General features: G+C 32.4%; 1 protein-coding gene across 2 annotated transcripts in view; it reads right to left on the minus strand.

Moving 5' to 3' along the window:
* Positions 1-17,102, minus strand: part of DMD (dystrophin) — a gene marked incomplete at both ends in the record, with an annotated part of 2,101,015 nt that overhangs the window by 1,418,692 nt on the left and 665,221 nt on the right. For both annotated transcript variants that reach the window (XM_080719244.1, XM_080719243.1), the window contains 2 exons: positions 68-309; positions 12,165-12,252. In XM_080719244.1, the coding sequence (XP_080575370.1) occupies positions 68-309; positions 12,165-12,252 (330 nt within the window). The remainder of the gene's footprint in view (positions 1-67; positions 310-12,164; positions 12,253-17,102) is intronic.

Raw genomic sequence — 17,102 nt, forward strand, 5'->3', positions numbered from 1 at the left:
GAAACTGCTCAAAAATGTCCATCATCTGATAATGCTGTAAACAGAGTAAGGACAGAAAGACACTCACCTTACAGATTTTTAACTGGCTTTTAATTGCTGTTGGCTCTGAGGTGGTGGTGGGTTGGGTTTTCAACCAGTTTTCAGCTGTAGTTATCATCTGCTCCAATTGTTGTAGCTGATTATAGAAAGTGATGATGTTGTTCTGATATTCCAGCCAGTTAAGTCTCTCACTTAGCAACTGGCAGAACTCTGTCCACCTGCTGTTCAGTTGTTCTGAGGCTTGTTTGATGCTGTCAGCATTAACACCCTCTATAAGGAAATAAAAAAACTTAAATATAATCCCCTGAAGTCATAGACTAAAATAAATGATCCCCAAATCAAAATGTTTCTATTGTAAAGGTATTCATCAAATGAATGATTTCAAAGATCTAGATGTATGAAGATGATTTCTGGTTATAAATTAAAAATTATAAGAGTTTTATCTTTATAAGAGAATATAAATGTCATGAAATAAGAAATGAGGACACCAATGACATAAAAATATATTTAAATAAAACAAAAGCGGTCAAAGCTCTTATGGGTGTGATGGAAGACCAATCATGAATAAATAATATTTTTTGAAATTTTCAAATAAATATTAAAATAATATATGTTATTAATATAATCCCTATAAAATTTAATTGCATGATTATATTTTAAAATCATTTGGGAATAAGTTGAAATTTTTTCTTAAGCTGCCATAAATGGAAGAAAGGATTTTCCAAAATTAATTATTCTCTATTTCTATTATTTGTTTAAAAATAAGCTAATTTTCCACTGATCTAAGGAAGTACAACAAAATATCAAAAAAGTAATATTTTGGGTGTATTCATTCAAGTCACCCCTCCATGCTACTCTGGTATGGGGCTGTATTTCTATTTTTTGTATTTCTATCTTTCTAATAAACTTCTTTAAATCTTCAGCAACTGTCAAAAAATAAAAAGTAATCTTTCTACTGTGAAAGTTTATAACTTACAAATATAGAAGTTCATTTGAAAGTTTTAAAATCACGTGTAGAAAGATTAACTCAGGAAAACCCTATTAAGAGCGAAACGGAAACACAAGATTCTATTACATTCTAAAATAGCAACTATGTTTCATGGAATATGCTATGTCTTTCCATAAGTAATGTCTTACTTAAATTTTGTCAAAATCTGAGGTATGACTAAGTCAACTGAAGCATACATTATTTTGTACACAGCATGAAATTATAGCAATACATCCATTATGCTATAGATTATTCAAACACTCTAAAGAAAATGCACAAAAATTTGACATTCTTAGAAATATTCATTCTTTTCATTTTTTTGTTGTTTGGGGATGGAACCCAGAGGCATTCAACTTCCGAGCTACAGCCCCTGCCCATTTTTTATTCTTTATTATGAAAGAAGGTCTCACTAAGTTACTGAGGGCCTCACCAAGTAGCTGAGGCTGTCTGCGAACTGTGATCCTCCAGTTTCAGCCTCCCAAATGCTGAGATTACAAACCTGTGCCACCACGCCTAGCTTAGAAATATTCATTCTTGTAAAACAAAACTTCTTAAGAAACTCCATTATAAAAAGTAGAGAATAGATGAACCATGATTTCATGCACTTTAAACATCAATGTAAGCCATGCATGGTGGTGTATGCTTGTAATCTAGTACTTGGAAGGCTGAGACAGGAGGATAACAAGCTCAAGGACAGCCATAAAAATGTAGTGAGACTCTCAGCAACCTAGTAAGATGCTGTTTCAAACTAAAAAATAAAATAGGGCTTGTTGGTGTGGCTTAGATGTAAAATGATCCTGGGTCAAATGCCCACTACCACACAAAAATAAATACATAAAAAACAATAAATAGCAATGTAAAGACTAATGACTAACATACGTAAGAGGTAAATTGATTTACAAGAAGATCAATTTGTCTAGGAAAATTTCCTTTTTCAATGTTCATTTTACTTGAGTTTTTGGAATCAGATTTAATTAAAGGGAAATTAAGTTCTTAAGTATGAAGGATATCACTAGCAAATACAAGGCTGGTGATTTTGCTAACTTATATGCCTCTCACAATTGTCCTTTTTTAAAGACTAAAAGTATTAATTTATATTCAACAACTATACTATTTTACCTTCTTTCACTTTTCTTAGATATTCTAATTTTTAATATCTTGCAATCACATTATGTTGCCAAAGCTGATCTCTCAATTCTTTTAAAACACAAATCTAACATTAGTAATGTCAGAGTTTGATCCTACCCAGGATGACACCAGTAGAGACAAACTTTGAAAATACTATTGATAACAGACTTCTTCATTGATTGATATTTTCTAGAGAGGTATAATTAGGAAAAACTATAATAATAATAATATATACCTGATTCTATAAGCTCAGATATTTGAGAAGCCCATGGTTTGCAGAAATTAAATATTCTTCTAAAACACTCCTAATACTTAAGGTAGCAATTGATTATACTAAGACATCCCAATGTGTGGTGTGATATGTTGTTTGGGATAATTTGGTTTTGAGCAGTGACCAAGAATTATACAAACATATGTCCTGGAGGATGCCACTAAGTAATTGTGGTAGTAAAATGTGATGTTTGTTCAAAAGTTTAAGAGAATGATATAAAGCTTTGATCATTTGGCACTCACTTCAAAAGAGTTATTATCAAGTGTTCAAATTATTTCTGGTAAATGAAATGGCATAATTAAAATACATAGTAGAACATTTTAAAATTATGTTAAGTGATGTCTTTAAAATATGCCATAGATCCAAATGATTGGATGTCTAAGCAAAATGTTTTCAGCATATGTTGAACAAGCACTTAGAAGAAGGAAGTTCATAATGTGAGAAAAGTCAATATAAATGAGACATTAAGTAAACAAATAAGAGATTCTAAACTAAATTAAAGGTACTGATTAACTGATGTTGTATTGAATCTTATTTAGCATTTGTCTAAATGATAAGGCAACACAGAAAGAAATCTCCGTGTTTCTAAAACAGAGCAGTCGACCAAGACTCCAGGAAATTGGGGAAATAAAAGCCACACATTCATTTTTGATAAGAATAGTATATGTTAATTTTTTAAAAGGAAAATAAATTATAATGTAATACCAGTAGGTTTTGTGGTACCTATTAAAGTCCCAGAAGGAAGTTTTAATGAGTTGTGTTGATCATTATTCAAAACTCTACGCTGTTGTGAAAACAGTGATGCTAAACATCACTGTTAAAGGAGCTAAAGGAGAAAAGGTTTTACAAAACCAACCCCCTACACAGTCTTTATTTTTTTCTTTTAATTTAATCTTTATAACCAATTATAAGAAATTAAAACTGAGCAGTGGAAACCTCAGCAATTTAGGCCCTCAAAATTTGATGAGACCCTATTTTAAAATAAAAAAATAAAACAGGGATAAAAGAGAGCTGTGGGTGTAAGCTCAGAGATAAAAAAATACCCCTGAATTCCATTCCCAGTTGTGTCTTGGTCAATGTTCTCATTGTCATGATCCAAAAAAAGTTGACCACACAGTTTAGAGAAATGAAGATTAATTTGTTCACAGATTTTGGAGATTTCAGGGTGCAGTCCAAGTCAGGCTGGGTCGGTAGAACTCAGGTTATGGCAGTAGGAAGCAGAAAAAGAGAAATAGCAAGGCTCTTACTTTCACATCACAAAGTCTGGAAGCAGAGGGAGAGAGAGAGAGCAGGGGCAGGCAAGAAACATATATAATCCCTAAAGCCACACTCCAGGGACCCTCCTTATCAACCAAGCCTTAATTCCAACAGGACAGCCTTGTTTCCCTGAGGAATAAGGGGGCATTCTAAAATCCAAACCATTATAGGATTTAAAAGAAAAAACTTTCGTTCTAGGATAAAAGGGGAAACGAGTTGAAAGGTATCAAAACTAACACCTAGAACTCTTATTTTAGAAAGATCTGAGTTTAAATTGGATGTACTTTGCTAGATGACTGAGGTGAGTTCAGTTATGTAATTTAATTGGATCTCATTTTTCTCCTTCATGAAATGAGGCTAAAGATAGAGTCAACTTTATGTGTATTAGAGTTAGTACTTACACAGAATATTATACATACCAGGCAACCAAGAATTACAGAATGTCAATATGTAGAATTTGTAAAGAATATTTAGAAAACAAGAAAATATGCCAAATCTCTCAAGCTAATATTAGGGAAAAATAAAGTATTTTAATTACCAAACAGGCTCATTTATGATTTTTTTTTTTTTTTTTGGTGGTACTGGGGTTCCTGGAAGCCCTTCTACCTCCAGGGTACACTCCCAGACATTTTTTATACTTTTTTAAAATTTGGAAACAGGGTCTCCTAAGCCAGCTGGCTTCAAACCTGTGCGATCCTCCTGTCTCTGCCTCTTATGTGTGGGGATTACAAGTGTGCGCCACCACACCCGGCTGAAAATTTAATAATTGATATAATATTTTTTGGTGGGTCTGGGGACGGAACCCAGGGGCATTTGACCTCCGAGCTACACCCCCTGCCCTATTTTTATTCTTTTATTTTGAAACAGGGTCTCACTAAGTTGTGGAGGGCCTCACTAAGTTGCAGAGGGCCTCACTAAGTAGCTGAGGCTGTCCATGAACAGCGAGCCTCTGGTCTCAGCCTCCTGAATGCTGGGATTACAAGCGTGTGCCACCACGCCCGGCTAATAATTGATATTTTTGAAATTAATAGTAATTTATATAACATATACTAGCACGGGCTACAGCAGCATACCTATAAAGTGCTTGAGTAAGTTATGTCAGTATCCAGGCATGTATTAATTTGTATTTATTACAGAATTTTTGAATATTTGCTCATTTAAACAATTTAAAATCAAACTTAGTGACCACCACAGCAAAAATTAAAAAGAATAGTTTTTAGATGTCATTGGCAAAGATACAATGTTAACTACTGAGAACCAGAAGTCTTAAGAACTGTATGTATGTAAACATTGTACAACTTTATGAGTGAATAATCTTGCTGCTCAACTAAAATATAACTTGTTCTTCAAAACTATAAACCTCTCTTGAACATATATCACTGGTAGTACCCGATAGGGATCTCAACTTTGAGTAGAAACAGAATAACTACCCTGTACTTGTGAACTCACCCAATAGCAAATCTATAGCTTACTTCTTATGAAGACAAACATTTGGATAGTCATATATAAAGAAGCAAAAAGTCACATGCAAATAAGCACACAGACTTTATTTTTGGTTTGCTTTAAAATATTTGTTTAGGAGATCAGTAAAACAGTCACATATCACATTCGTTAATGTAACCCTTAATTAAAATTAGAAATACCATTACTTCAACTTAAAGAATATATTGTCCATGTATATACCAGTTATACTGGTGATATTATAGAAAGTTTCCTTAAAACTTTTCCAGAATAAAGTATCTGCTTTCCAAATGAATAAATTCATTTGAAAAAATATTATATATAATCATTTTATATGCTTAAGTAATTCATAAAATTATGCTTCCTAACTCAAATGGAAATGTAAAGTTTTTTTGACAGCTGACATTTTCTAAGTATAAATATCTGCTAAATTTATGTATCAATCATTTGAGCATCTGTTTTTCTAATTTTTTGTTAGCTACTAAAAAGTATAAACATGAACTCACCAGGCATTATGAACAATAGTTATGGAAACCACTTTGTAGTAGCATATTAGAATTTCAGGGATAATGGATAATAATCCATTCACATCTCATATTCTAAACAACCCCTGAAATAGTCTATGAATAAATATATTGCACCCAGAGGAAATGGATCATTACTTGAAGTGCATCCATTAATTTTATTACTTGTGTACAGTGCATAACAGACTGTTAGAATAATTTTAATTGTGCACCACCTTCCATGCAAGTGCCACTTAAAGTGAAGTATTCCTCATCAAGTATATTCATCATTAGCTATGAAGCCAGGGTGGAATAATGCAAAAACCTGTGTTTTCAGTGCTCTTGAAATAGATGAATATTCGGAATGAAAATTTGAAGTCACTAAAAAAGGCTCCTATTTCTGTTGCACTTTAAGCGAGGGTTGCTACAAGTTCATTTGATATTCAGTATAATAACTTAATATGTAATAAAAATGTATTGAGAATCCATAAAATTATAGTCTAAGGCTAAGTTCTAAAGAATTCTGTAATGATGATGACTTTCATACAACTTCTGGGCCATTTTAAAAAATTAATCCTGTATGCATATGTATGCATACATGTATATGTTTATATGTTTATATATATATTTTATATCCCTAGTATTTATGTTACTAAATTACACATTGTATTTCAAATACAGAATTATAAGAAAAATTTCAGGTGCCTATAAATTATTTTTTACCACTAATACTTGTTTTTGCTATCGATTTCCCTCAACAATAGTGATCATTGTTAATCTCTTTTCTCTCTCTCTCTCTCTCTCTCTCTCACACACACACACACACACACACACACACACACACACACACACGTATGCGCATTCACAAAGGTGCTTCCTTTTGCAGATTATAGCCAAACCAAAAAAATCTATAAATTAAAACTTATTAGATATGAACTCTATGTAACATTATCTTATGTAGAAAGAAACTGGAAACAAAAATTGCCCAGGACTAAGGAAAGAATTAAAAGAAAATATGAACAATGGTGAATGGCTCCTTATTTACAATGAAGGGGTGGATTATTTTAAATAGTACTATTTCCACACTCCATTGATATACATACCAAATTTCCTCCCAATAAAATATAAGACTATAATATACTTGCTACTGAAAATCCTTCACAGTGATGTAAAAAAAAAAGATCCTGAGAGGTTTGATTTTGAGATGAGTTGAACTGATTATAATCCCATCCTTAGACTTTAACAAAATTTGTTTATCTAATCTTAAATGATATCATTTGTGTGAAAATATTTAACTTGCTAGAAACCAAATACACAAAATATGAAGTTCCTTAGTTAATATTATACATGAAAGGATCTCTTGTCTGCTCTGTCATTCTTTGCTACTTAATTACAATCCTTAACATACCTGCTATTAGATATTACCTTTAATACTATAATCTAGCACTCAGGGAATAATAGTTTTTATATATCCTTTTATTCTAATATATTAATAATTAGGACTCTTATTTAAATATCTCCTTAATGTGATTGTCTCCATACTCTTAACACAGAGAAAACCACATTTAAAAAATTGAAGGTGAAGCACAATTTAATGCATGAAACAGCATTATCTTTGCTATATAATTATAATATTGCTGAAATAGTGAAACCATTGTACAGCTTAGGGATGAGAATTTCAGTTATGGTTATATATGAAGTCATATTTTGATACAACTATTTTTCTTAATATCAATATTGATATGGGAAAAATATTTCTAAACTAGATGTTCAGTCAGCTTTTCCATCACTCTAAACAAAATATGTGACAAGCATCACTTAGAGAAGGGATTTATTTAGCATCACAATTTTAGAGGTACAGTCCATGGTTGGCTGGCTCCAAGGCAGAAATCTCAGGGTCAAGGCAAGATAGAGGGATGCTCATTTCACATCATGGTTGATGGAAGCAAAGAGAGAGGAAATTGCCAGTGGCCTAAATAGTTGTCAGGCCACACCTCCAGTGACCCACCCCCTCCAGCCATGTCCCACCTCTGAACCTTGATGTACTGTGAACATGATTACAACACATAAACTCTTTAGGGGACTTTCCAAACCCAAACTGTAAAATTACACTGGCTTTTTTGTTATCCTTGACTGATAAGGTGGCTGTATATTCATATGGGATCAGTGTTTTATAAAAAGAAGAATGGTGTCTAATATTAAATACATAAAAACAATGAATTTCATATGTGTTTTGGCATAAAAATGTGTATAATACTTAGGTTCTAGATTGCCTTAAAATTCCACAATTTCACTAATATACTGAAAATATTTGTCTTGAAGTAAGTAATTTAAAACTAAAATAAAGTTTTAAGGATCCAGTATTATTGCATTACCTGTATTACTGAAGTATTAGCAAGATTATTCATATTAAATGGCTAATTTTTTCTTTTTAAAATTGTTTACATTTTTTCATATTTTATTTTATTTATATGTGGAACATATTGAAAATGGTATAATTTAGATTGTGCTTGGTGCCCTCTCCCCCCCAATGGCTAATATTTTATATTATTTTATGACATTTAAGTAAATACAAAACTAAATCTTAAAGAAGGTTATATTATACTCTTTGTAAAATAAAGCGAACAAAAGTATTTGTAAACTCCTCTCTCAGTATAACACAGCTACAGGAACATGTAAATAGATCACTGCACATCAATTAGTCCTCCACTAAACTTCTTTAAAGTTCTGGAAAATTACTGATTTCTTGAGGCCAAAAGTATGATCCTAACCTTATATACTAATAGTAACACGCACGAAGATCATGTATGCAAACAATTTTCTAGTACTCTGTGAAGCTAATCTTCATTCTTATCCAACCACTTGATATTGATAAAGGAACACTAAAATTAATTTTTATGTTAGTTTAAACACCAAGATATAGGTAACAAACAGATAAATCACAAATGGTACCCAAATTTTCTGCTCAAATGCCAAAGATAAAATTTTAGTTTATATTCTCCCTGATATTTGTCTTCCTTTTAATGTTTATGATCATAGAAGATCATTTTACTTTAGCCAAAAGAACTGGGGAATTCATCAATAGCTTTAATATATATGCATTCAATTTATGCAACTTTCTTTTTTGGTTAAATAAAGATCCCAAATAAATGTATTTTACTAAGAATCTCTTCATGTTTGCATTGTTTCAAATATGAATCATTACTATAAATTAATCATATAGTTAATATTACCAATGTTTTAAATATTGCATATGATATTTTGCATATGATAAAAGTAGAATCAAAAGCCGGGCGTGGTGGTGCAACCTTGTAATCCCAGCACTTGGGAGACTGAGCCAGGAGGATCACAAAGATTCGAAGCTAGCCTCAGCTACTTAGTGAGGCCCTCTCAACTTAGTGAGACCCTGTTTCCAAATAAAGTATAAAATGGGTCTGGGAGTATAGCCTGGAGATAGAAAAGCCACTGGGTTTTACCCCCAGTATCACACAAAAAAATATAGAATCAAAATGAAAATTATCTCCAAATTGATCATATCTATAGGACTGGGAAACAAATGCTATAAAAATAATGCTTTAACCAAGGAACTTCAGTAATATATGCATACCCATGTTCATAGCAGCACAATTCACAATATCAAAACTATGGAAACAACCTATGTGTCCATCAACAGATACATGAATTAAAATTATGGGAAACACACACAATGGAATTCTAATCAGCAATAAAGAAAAAAATTATGCCAGTCGTAATAAAATGGAAGGATCTGGAGAACTGGACTTGTATAAAAAGCATTAATGCTTTTATTTTGTATTAAAAGCATTAATGCGGTAATTGTTGGGAATCATGAATTACAGAAAGCTCAATTTATATTTCAGCTTCATGAGACACATCATACAGCTGTAGTTCTAGGCTCTATAAGAGAGGAGTTATTAAAAACTAGTTACAAATATATATATATATATATATATATATATATATATATATATGGACAGGTACTCAAAGCTCTAGTTGTGTGTCTTCATAATTTGTACAAATATAAAACATGCAATTCATTTTTTGAAAAAGAAAAAGAATTTAGGATATCTGAGTTTATTTTTAGTAATTATGTGTTTTATTTAATAGGTGAGCAGAGCTATGGTCATATAAGATAGTTAACCCAGTTATAGCCTAACTTGAGCCTAAGCAGGTATTAGTTAAACATATCTACACTGGCAGAACAAATGGGTAGCTTAAAGTTTGATTAATAAAGTTGTCCAAAATGGAATGTCTCAAATGACACTCCTAACCTCCATTGCTCTTTGCTGTCTGCCTAGGTTATTTTCCTTCAGAGGTATCAATTATTTTCTAATAATGTCACCAATAGTTTTATCTCAATTTCTATAGTAATTTTGGTTTCCTACTATATGTTCTTATTTTTCTATATGACTCAAAAATTAGAGATTAATTTTTATAAGCATTCATATGATTATTTAACCCTTTATACAGTTGCATATACTAAGAAATAAAAAATATTTTGTTCAATTTTATATATTTAAATACTTTTGGAATAATTCAATTCATGCTGTACTCAGATGATCTGTGAAGTATGCTTTATATTTAATAAAATATAACCAATTAACACATATTTTATATTAGATTATTAAATTATTATTAAAATATAATAATGTTATTATTAGGAAAATTATGTAAATATGAGAATATTTTAGGTCATATATTTTAGCATGATTATACTCTTAAGCTCATCAGTTATAATCACCAAGATTTATCTAAACAACTTTTTTCTTTTTTTTTGCAGTACCGGGGATGGTACCCAGAGGCATTCTACCTCCCAGCTACCCCCACCCCCGTCTTGTTTTTTATTCTTTATTTTATTTTTATTTATTTATTTTTTTTTTTTTTGGTGGTACTGGGGTTCCTGGAAGCCCTTCTACCTCCGGGCTACGCTCCCAGACCTATTTTATATTTTTGAAACAGGGTCTCTTACACCAGCGCGGCCGGCTTCGAACCTGCGCGATCCTCCTGTCTCCGCCTCCCAAGCGCAGGGATTACAAGCGTGCGCCACCACGCCCGGCTTTTATTCTTTATTTTGAAACAGGATCTCACTGAGTTGCAAAGGGACTAAGTAGTTGAGGCTGTCCTCTAACCATGATCCTCCTGTTTCAGCCTCCCAAATGCTGGGATTACAAGCGTGCACCACCATGCCAGGCTTAAACAACATCCTAGTAATACTCTTCATTGTCTATGTATTCAGTAACTTGCCAATCCAATTCGTAGTTGTCATTTTGTTTGTTTTTATTTTTCCCAACATAGACATCGGGATCATTAGAAAACGAATTAATTTCCTATGTAGCTCATTGAACATTTTAATGCCAACATAGTAATTAAGGCAAGAAATAATTCATATGCAGAATTTATATTGCTGAATGCCAGCACATTCCAAAAAACGTTGACATATATAGCAAAAGCATTTGTTATATTTGTTTATAATATTCATGTAAAATTTTTCTTTACAAAATAAAAATGATAGGGATAAAACTTACCTCTGATTTTCATAAAATGAGCTTTATCTGAAAAAATACAGTTGTATAGCACAGAAAATTTGAAAAAGTTTGTTCACATTGTATGTCAATAACATATTTTGTGCATGTAGGTTTTTAAGCATTAAGTGTTAGCAAGAAATAATTTTAATTAATTCCTAAAATGGAGAAAATATTATGCTTTCATTGTGCTTTAATTTCATTAAATAAAGTTAGTTAAAAAGTGGTTGTTCCAGTTGGGCGTGGTGGCACATGCCAGTAATCCCAGTACTTGGGAGGCTGAGAGAGGAGGATTGCAGATTTAACTCAGCAATTTAAGGAGGTTCTCAGCAACTTAGTGAGTCCATGTTTCAAAAAATAAATAGTTAAAATAGGGCTGGGGTATAGTTCTGAGCTAGAATGCCCCTGGGTTCAATACTCAGCACCAAACATATGTATGTGTGTGTGTATGTGTGTGTGTGTGTGTGTGTGTGTGTTTGTGTGTGTATATATATATATATATATATATATATATGTATTACCAAAAGACTTTGAATTAAATGAAAGAAAAAATATATAATATGGAAAATGTTAGACAATAGGTACTAGGTTGCAGCCTTCCATAGAATTCTAGTCTATTTGAAAAAAATATTTCAAATGGAATATTACTTATTTTTACATATCACATAAAATTGCTTTCATTATTCCTGCAAACCTTGTCTTCCTAAACTATGTCTTGGCCTTAAATTACTTTTTAGCTTAGCATACTGATAAAGTATTCTACTACGCATCAGTTTCTATCAATGGGCACAAAAATGAACTTCACTCGATAATAATGCTACGTATAGCATTTCAGAAGAGTAAAAAACATACAAACTACCTTTCATTTAAATTTGCATTCAAGAAGTGCTTATCTGATATAATTCAAGTGATAAATGTGAACCTATGTGTTTATCAAATCCCTAAGAAGATTATCTAAATCAACTCCATGTAATTACCATTCACCATCTGTTCCACAAGGGCCTGAGCTGATCTGCTGGCATCTTGCAGTTTTCTGAACTTCTCCGCTTTTTCTCGCTCTATGGCCTGCAGCATGATAGCAAAGGTGAGAATGTCAATACAAGAATTGTGAATCTACACAGTAATTCTAACTTCTACTTGCCCTTTCAAGGCTTAAGATATTTTACTTTTCAGCTTATCATATAAGTCTAAGGACTCTTCGACTCTTTGTCACCAAAAGCAACAAAATGGCAATGTAAGCACACACCACTTTCATCCCAAACTGGATAAAAATACACTAGCACGAATAATTTAACAGTAAAAACATGTATTGAAAGGCAAGACTATAGGCTAATTTTTTTAAATGGTTAAAGGACTATTTCCAAGGAAACGTAGGTTCAATTTCAAAGAGTTTTCTAGATTGCTTTGTTCATTTCTTCTAATGAATTAACTTTTGAACAAAAATTCAAAGTTATTGAAACAATAAGAAAGTATTCTACACCATTGAATTTAGCTAATAACATCTCTAAAGAAACATACATTCTAAACCGCAATGCGATATAAATTTACACAATTTTGTCATTAAAATATATCTTTAACAATATGCTGTGTGTTCAAACATAATCACAGATAGTGTAATTTACATATATCAAACAATATTTTTGTATTTAAACAAGTTATGTAAACATTTCGCCTGAATTTAAGAAAGGTTATTAAAGCGGATTATTTTTCAAAACTTTATTTAGATATTCAGACATTTAAACAAATGCTACACAGTGTAATAGTGGAGTTCAGGTGAGAGGGTATTAAATAGATACATGCATGCTCTCTAGTATTGGCTGGTAGTTGTTTTTGCAAGAATGGGAATGTATAATATCTGTGTTGTGCAGTATAGTAGCTAATGGCCATAAGTAGGCACTGAGCACTTGAAAGATAGCCAGCATGACAGAAGAAATGACTTTTTAACTTAATTAATTTAAATTCAAATATCTACATGTGATCAGTGTTAACTCTAATAGTACAATGCAGATATCGTGTCTTCCCCTTGAAAGCATATAAGATAAAGATAAAAATGTAGCTTTAGCTAATATTGCAGCATCAGACATACTTTCAAAGAAATAAGCAATTATCTAGACTGGATGGCTTCCCAAGGAAATAATAGAATCTAAAACATAAACATTAAATTTAAAATAATTGAAAAATGAAATAAAACACCATAACTTGGCAGTTTTAAGAACCTACAGCCCTGCTGAAAAATATCTTTGATATTATGCTGTAAAAGTCAGCAAATAAAAACACAATTTTGTCTCATCAGTTAAGAATCTCTGAAAGTGATAGACACATTTTAATATCTTGGATTCCGCTTGAACTTTCAAAGCACATTGATTACATTGTTTGGTGATTATATGCTCCCACTATCCCGCTCCAATTAGTAGGTGAAAGTTCTGAGCTGTTCTAAAATTTAGTTTCACAAAGATAGTACTGAATTATTTCCACAAAAATGCAAACAAATGTGGATGGTTTTAATTTGCTGAATGGAATGAAAAGTCCATAAAAATAAAGCACAACATCAATTAAATCCTCAACAAAGTTCCAAAGTTTTTTTTTAAACATTTGCCTTTCTGCACCATCTTATTGGATTACATGTTTAAAACACTTCTATTTTTTTCCATTTTAAAAACTGAATATTATTAGTAAAGAATTCTGAGCATTTTAGAAGACAGAAATGGCTTTTGACATAACAGCTGATTAGAGTGGCTTACTCATGAGAAAGTGTGAGAAATATCCAAATAACCATATTTTTTGTGGTTCTAGGGATTGAACCCAAGGGCATTCTATCTCTGAGCTACACCTCCAGCCCTATTTTATTTTTTGTTTTGAAACAAGGTCTCACTAGGTTGCTGAGAACTTTACTACATTGCTGATGCTGTCTTTGAATCAGTGATCCTTCTGTCTCAGCCTTCCAAGTACTGGGATTGCAGGCATGTACTACAAAGCCTAGCTTGAATAATCAAATTGTAGAGGAGTTAATAGCTAAGTGTGGTGGTACATATATGTAATCCCAATATTTGGGAGGCTGAGACTAGCAGTAGAGAAAGCCAGACACAACAGCAGTCAGCACAACTATATTAACTAAGCAAAAGCCCAAGTCCATAGGACAGCTTTGTCTGATGCTAATCTCTTTAGCCTCTCTGAATTCTTCCCCTGCTACTAAACAACATGATTATTCTGCTCCAGCCATCTACTTTGTTGTTCTCTGACACTATCTGCTATGTTGTCTTCGGGCTATGAGGCTGCCCATTTACTCTTCCTAATGCCTGAAATAATCCGACCTCAATTATCTGTAAGTTTTCATCCCTTTAGTAATACTATTTTTGTTTTGGTACTGAGAATAGAACCCAGGGGCATTCTACCTCCAACCTATACCCCCAGCCCTATTTTTTTTATTCTTTATTTAGAAACAGGGTCTCTCTTTCTAGGCCCGGCGTGGTGGCGCACGCTTGTAATCCCCGCACTTGGGAGGCGGAGACAGGAGGATCGCGCAGGTTCGAAGCCAGCCCCGCTGGCGTAAGAGACCCTGTTTCAAAAATATAAAATAGGTCTGAGAGTGTAGCCCGGAGGTAGAAGGGCTTCCAGGAACCCCAGTACCACCAAAAAAAAAAAAAAAAAAAAGGGGTCTCACTGAGTTGCAGAGGGCCTCACTAAAGTAGCTAAGGCTGTCTGCGAACCACGGTCCTCCTGTCTCGGCCTCCTAAATGCTGGGATTACAAGCATGCACCACCATACCTGGCTTCATTAATACTTACTTAACATTCTATCCACACACTCATACATGGATGTACAGGCTACTTATTCCTCATTCCTCATTTATGTTTATTACTAATATTCCATGTTTTCAATATTAATCTTCCTTAATATCTTTTCTGTTAAAATATAAATTATATAATGCCAGCTATCTTGATTTATTTCCTTCTCTACTCTCTCCAGTGTTTACAACAGTGACTGGAACATAGTCAAGGTCAAGGTCTACTGCAACATAGCATTACCATATACAATATTATGCTTCTCTTCTTCAACTCATGAGACTCTTATAAGTGTATATGTGATAACAAGCCCTGGTAACTCTACATACCAGCCCACCGGAAGAGATGGTACAAGCTCAGAAGAGTAAGAGCTCATGGAAATTCTTATAGCTCATCAGAAAATTATTAATTTTAATATGTTAAATATGCAAAATAAAAGGAAATTGAGTTTTACACTAATAATTTTAAAGATTCAAAAGTAAAATAATCCTAAGCAAAGTCTACAAAAATGTTCACTTATTTTTCAAAATGTGGTGAAAATATTTTATGACCTTACTTATTATTTCTGTATCGGCATCTCTTTAAAGCCTCCTCCTTTCATGACATGTTCTTTAATAATATGAAAGTAAGTTATAGATTCCCTATGGTCTTACTGTGACTTCAGAAGCAATTAGTTTTCTATTCATTTAGCATTATATAACAAAGCTTTGCCCTTTAACAGAAAAGTAATTTATTCGCTCAAATGTTTATTTAAAAATTGTTATGCCCTTCATCTTGGTAACAGAGATTGTCTTAAAATGTTTTTGCAGAGTTTAAGAAATGATACCTGCCTATAATCAAACATTTATTGTGTGGTATATCAGGTCCTGCATTAACTTCTAAGATACCAAAACTAGAACAAATAAACAAACCAAAAACCAAACCAATTAAGTACCAGGCCCTATTTTCTAGAAATCAACATTCAAATCAATGTGACAATAGCTGGAAGTCACTTTGAGTAAATAAATAGGAATCAAATCATTGAAAGCATCATGAACGGAAGAGAAAGAAGTTGACTTTGTCCATGCCTTTCAGTTAAAGACCACCAGGAAAATACTGGTAGATTAACAAAAGTGTGCTGATTTTTCTGTTGCATCTAGAAAGATAACAGATAAAAAATATCTATAAGAATTGGTATCCAAAAACTTATTAAAAATTTGGTCTTGAGTTAGGTAATGGAAGATCAAGAAAGCAGAGCTTTGTTTTACTTGGATGTTGTGGGGGTAACTTTAGAAAAGGTTTTCGTAAAATTTTTCACCTAAATAAAAATTGTAGGATGGCTAAAGGTATGGTAGTTAAAAAGCATAAGTTTAAAAGTATATCAGTGAAATGAGAGCTATTTCTCATTTGGGTTGGTTTGTGAATTCATGTTATTTGTATTCAGAAGTGGTTATATTTTTATTTATCTCAATTCATCATGTCTTAGATTACCATTGTCTTACCATTCTTAGGAATGATTCATATATAATCGGAGAACATTACAGATTTCCTGCATATACCAGACCACAGCTGGAAACTGTATGGCCTAACTGAAGGGCCAAGCTAGCTCTCCTAACTACCAGAAACTGTTTTTTTTTTGTTTGTTTTTTGGTTTTTTTGCTTTTCTCAAGTGATTATTAAAAGAGATATACTAGGATCATGCTTATGTTTTTATAAGTTCAGTTCAGCAGAGGTGATTAAAAAATTCCAAGGAAATACAACATTAGTAGCAGGGTTGACCAACAAGTTTACTATCAAATTAAACAGAGGAATCATTATATAAGATTTAATCAGGGTTGTAGTGATGCAGAATTAATTTCAACAGTTTTCAGCGTTGTTATGGGAGTAGGGAAAAAAAATAGATGACCTACATAGCAGTTATGTTTTTGGTTTAGGCTGTCTATAGGGCAGAAGGAAAGAGAAACAATAAAGGTAGACTTGGGAAGATGAGGTGTATTGAAAAATTTTAGGCATGCATGCAATTAAAATTGTCTATTCTGTACTTTATCTTTTTAAAAATTAATTTTAAACTGTTACATAAAACACAAAATTATAAATATTAACAGTGTACCACATACTTTGGTACTACATGCAAACATTGTGTAAAAACATTAA

The sequence above is a fragment of the Muscardinus avellanarius genome (assembly GCF_963383645.1).
Source record: "Muscardinus avellanarius genome assembly, chromosome: X".
NCBI classification, from domain to species: domain Eukaryota; kingdom Metazoa; phylum Chordata; class Mammalia; order Rodentia; family Gliridae; genus Muscardinus; species Muscardinus avellanarius.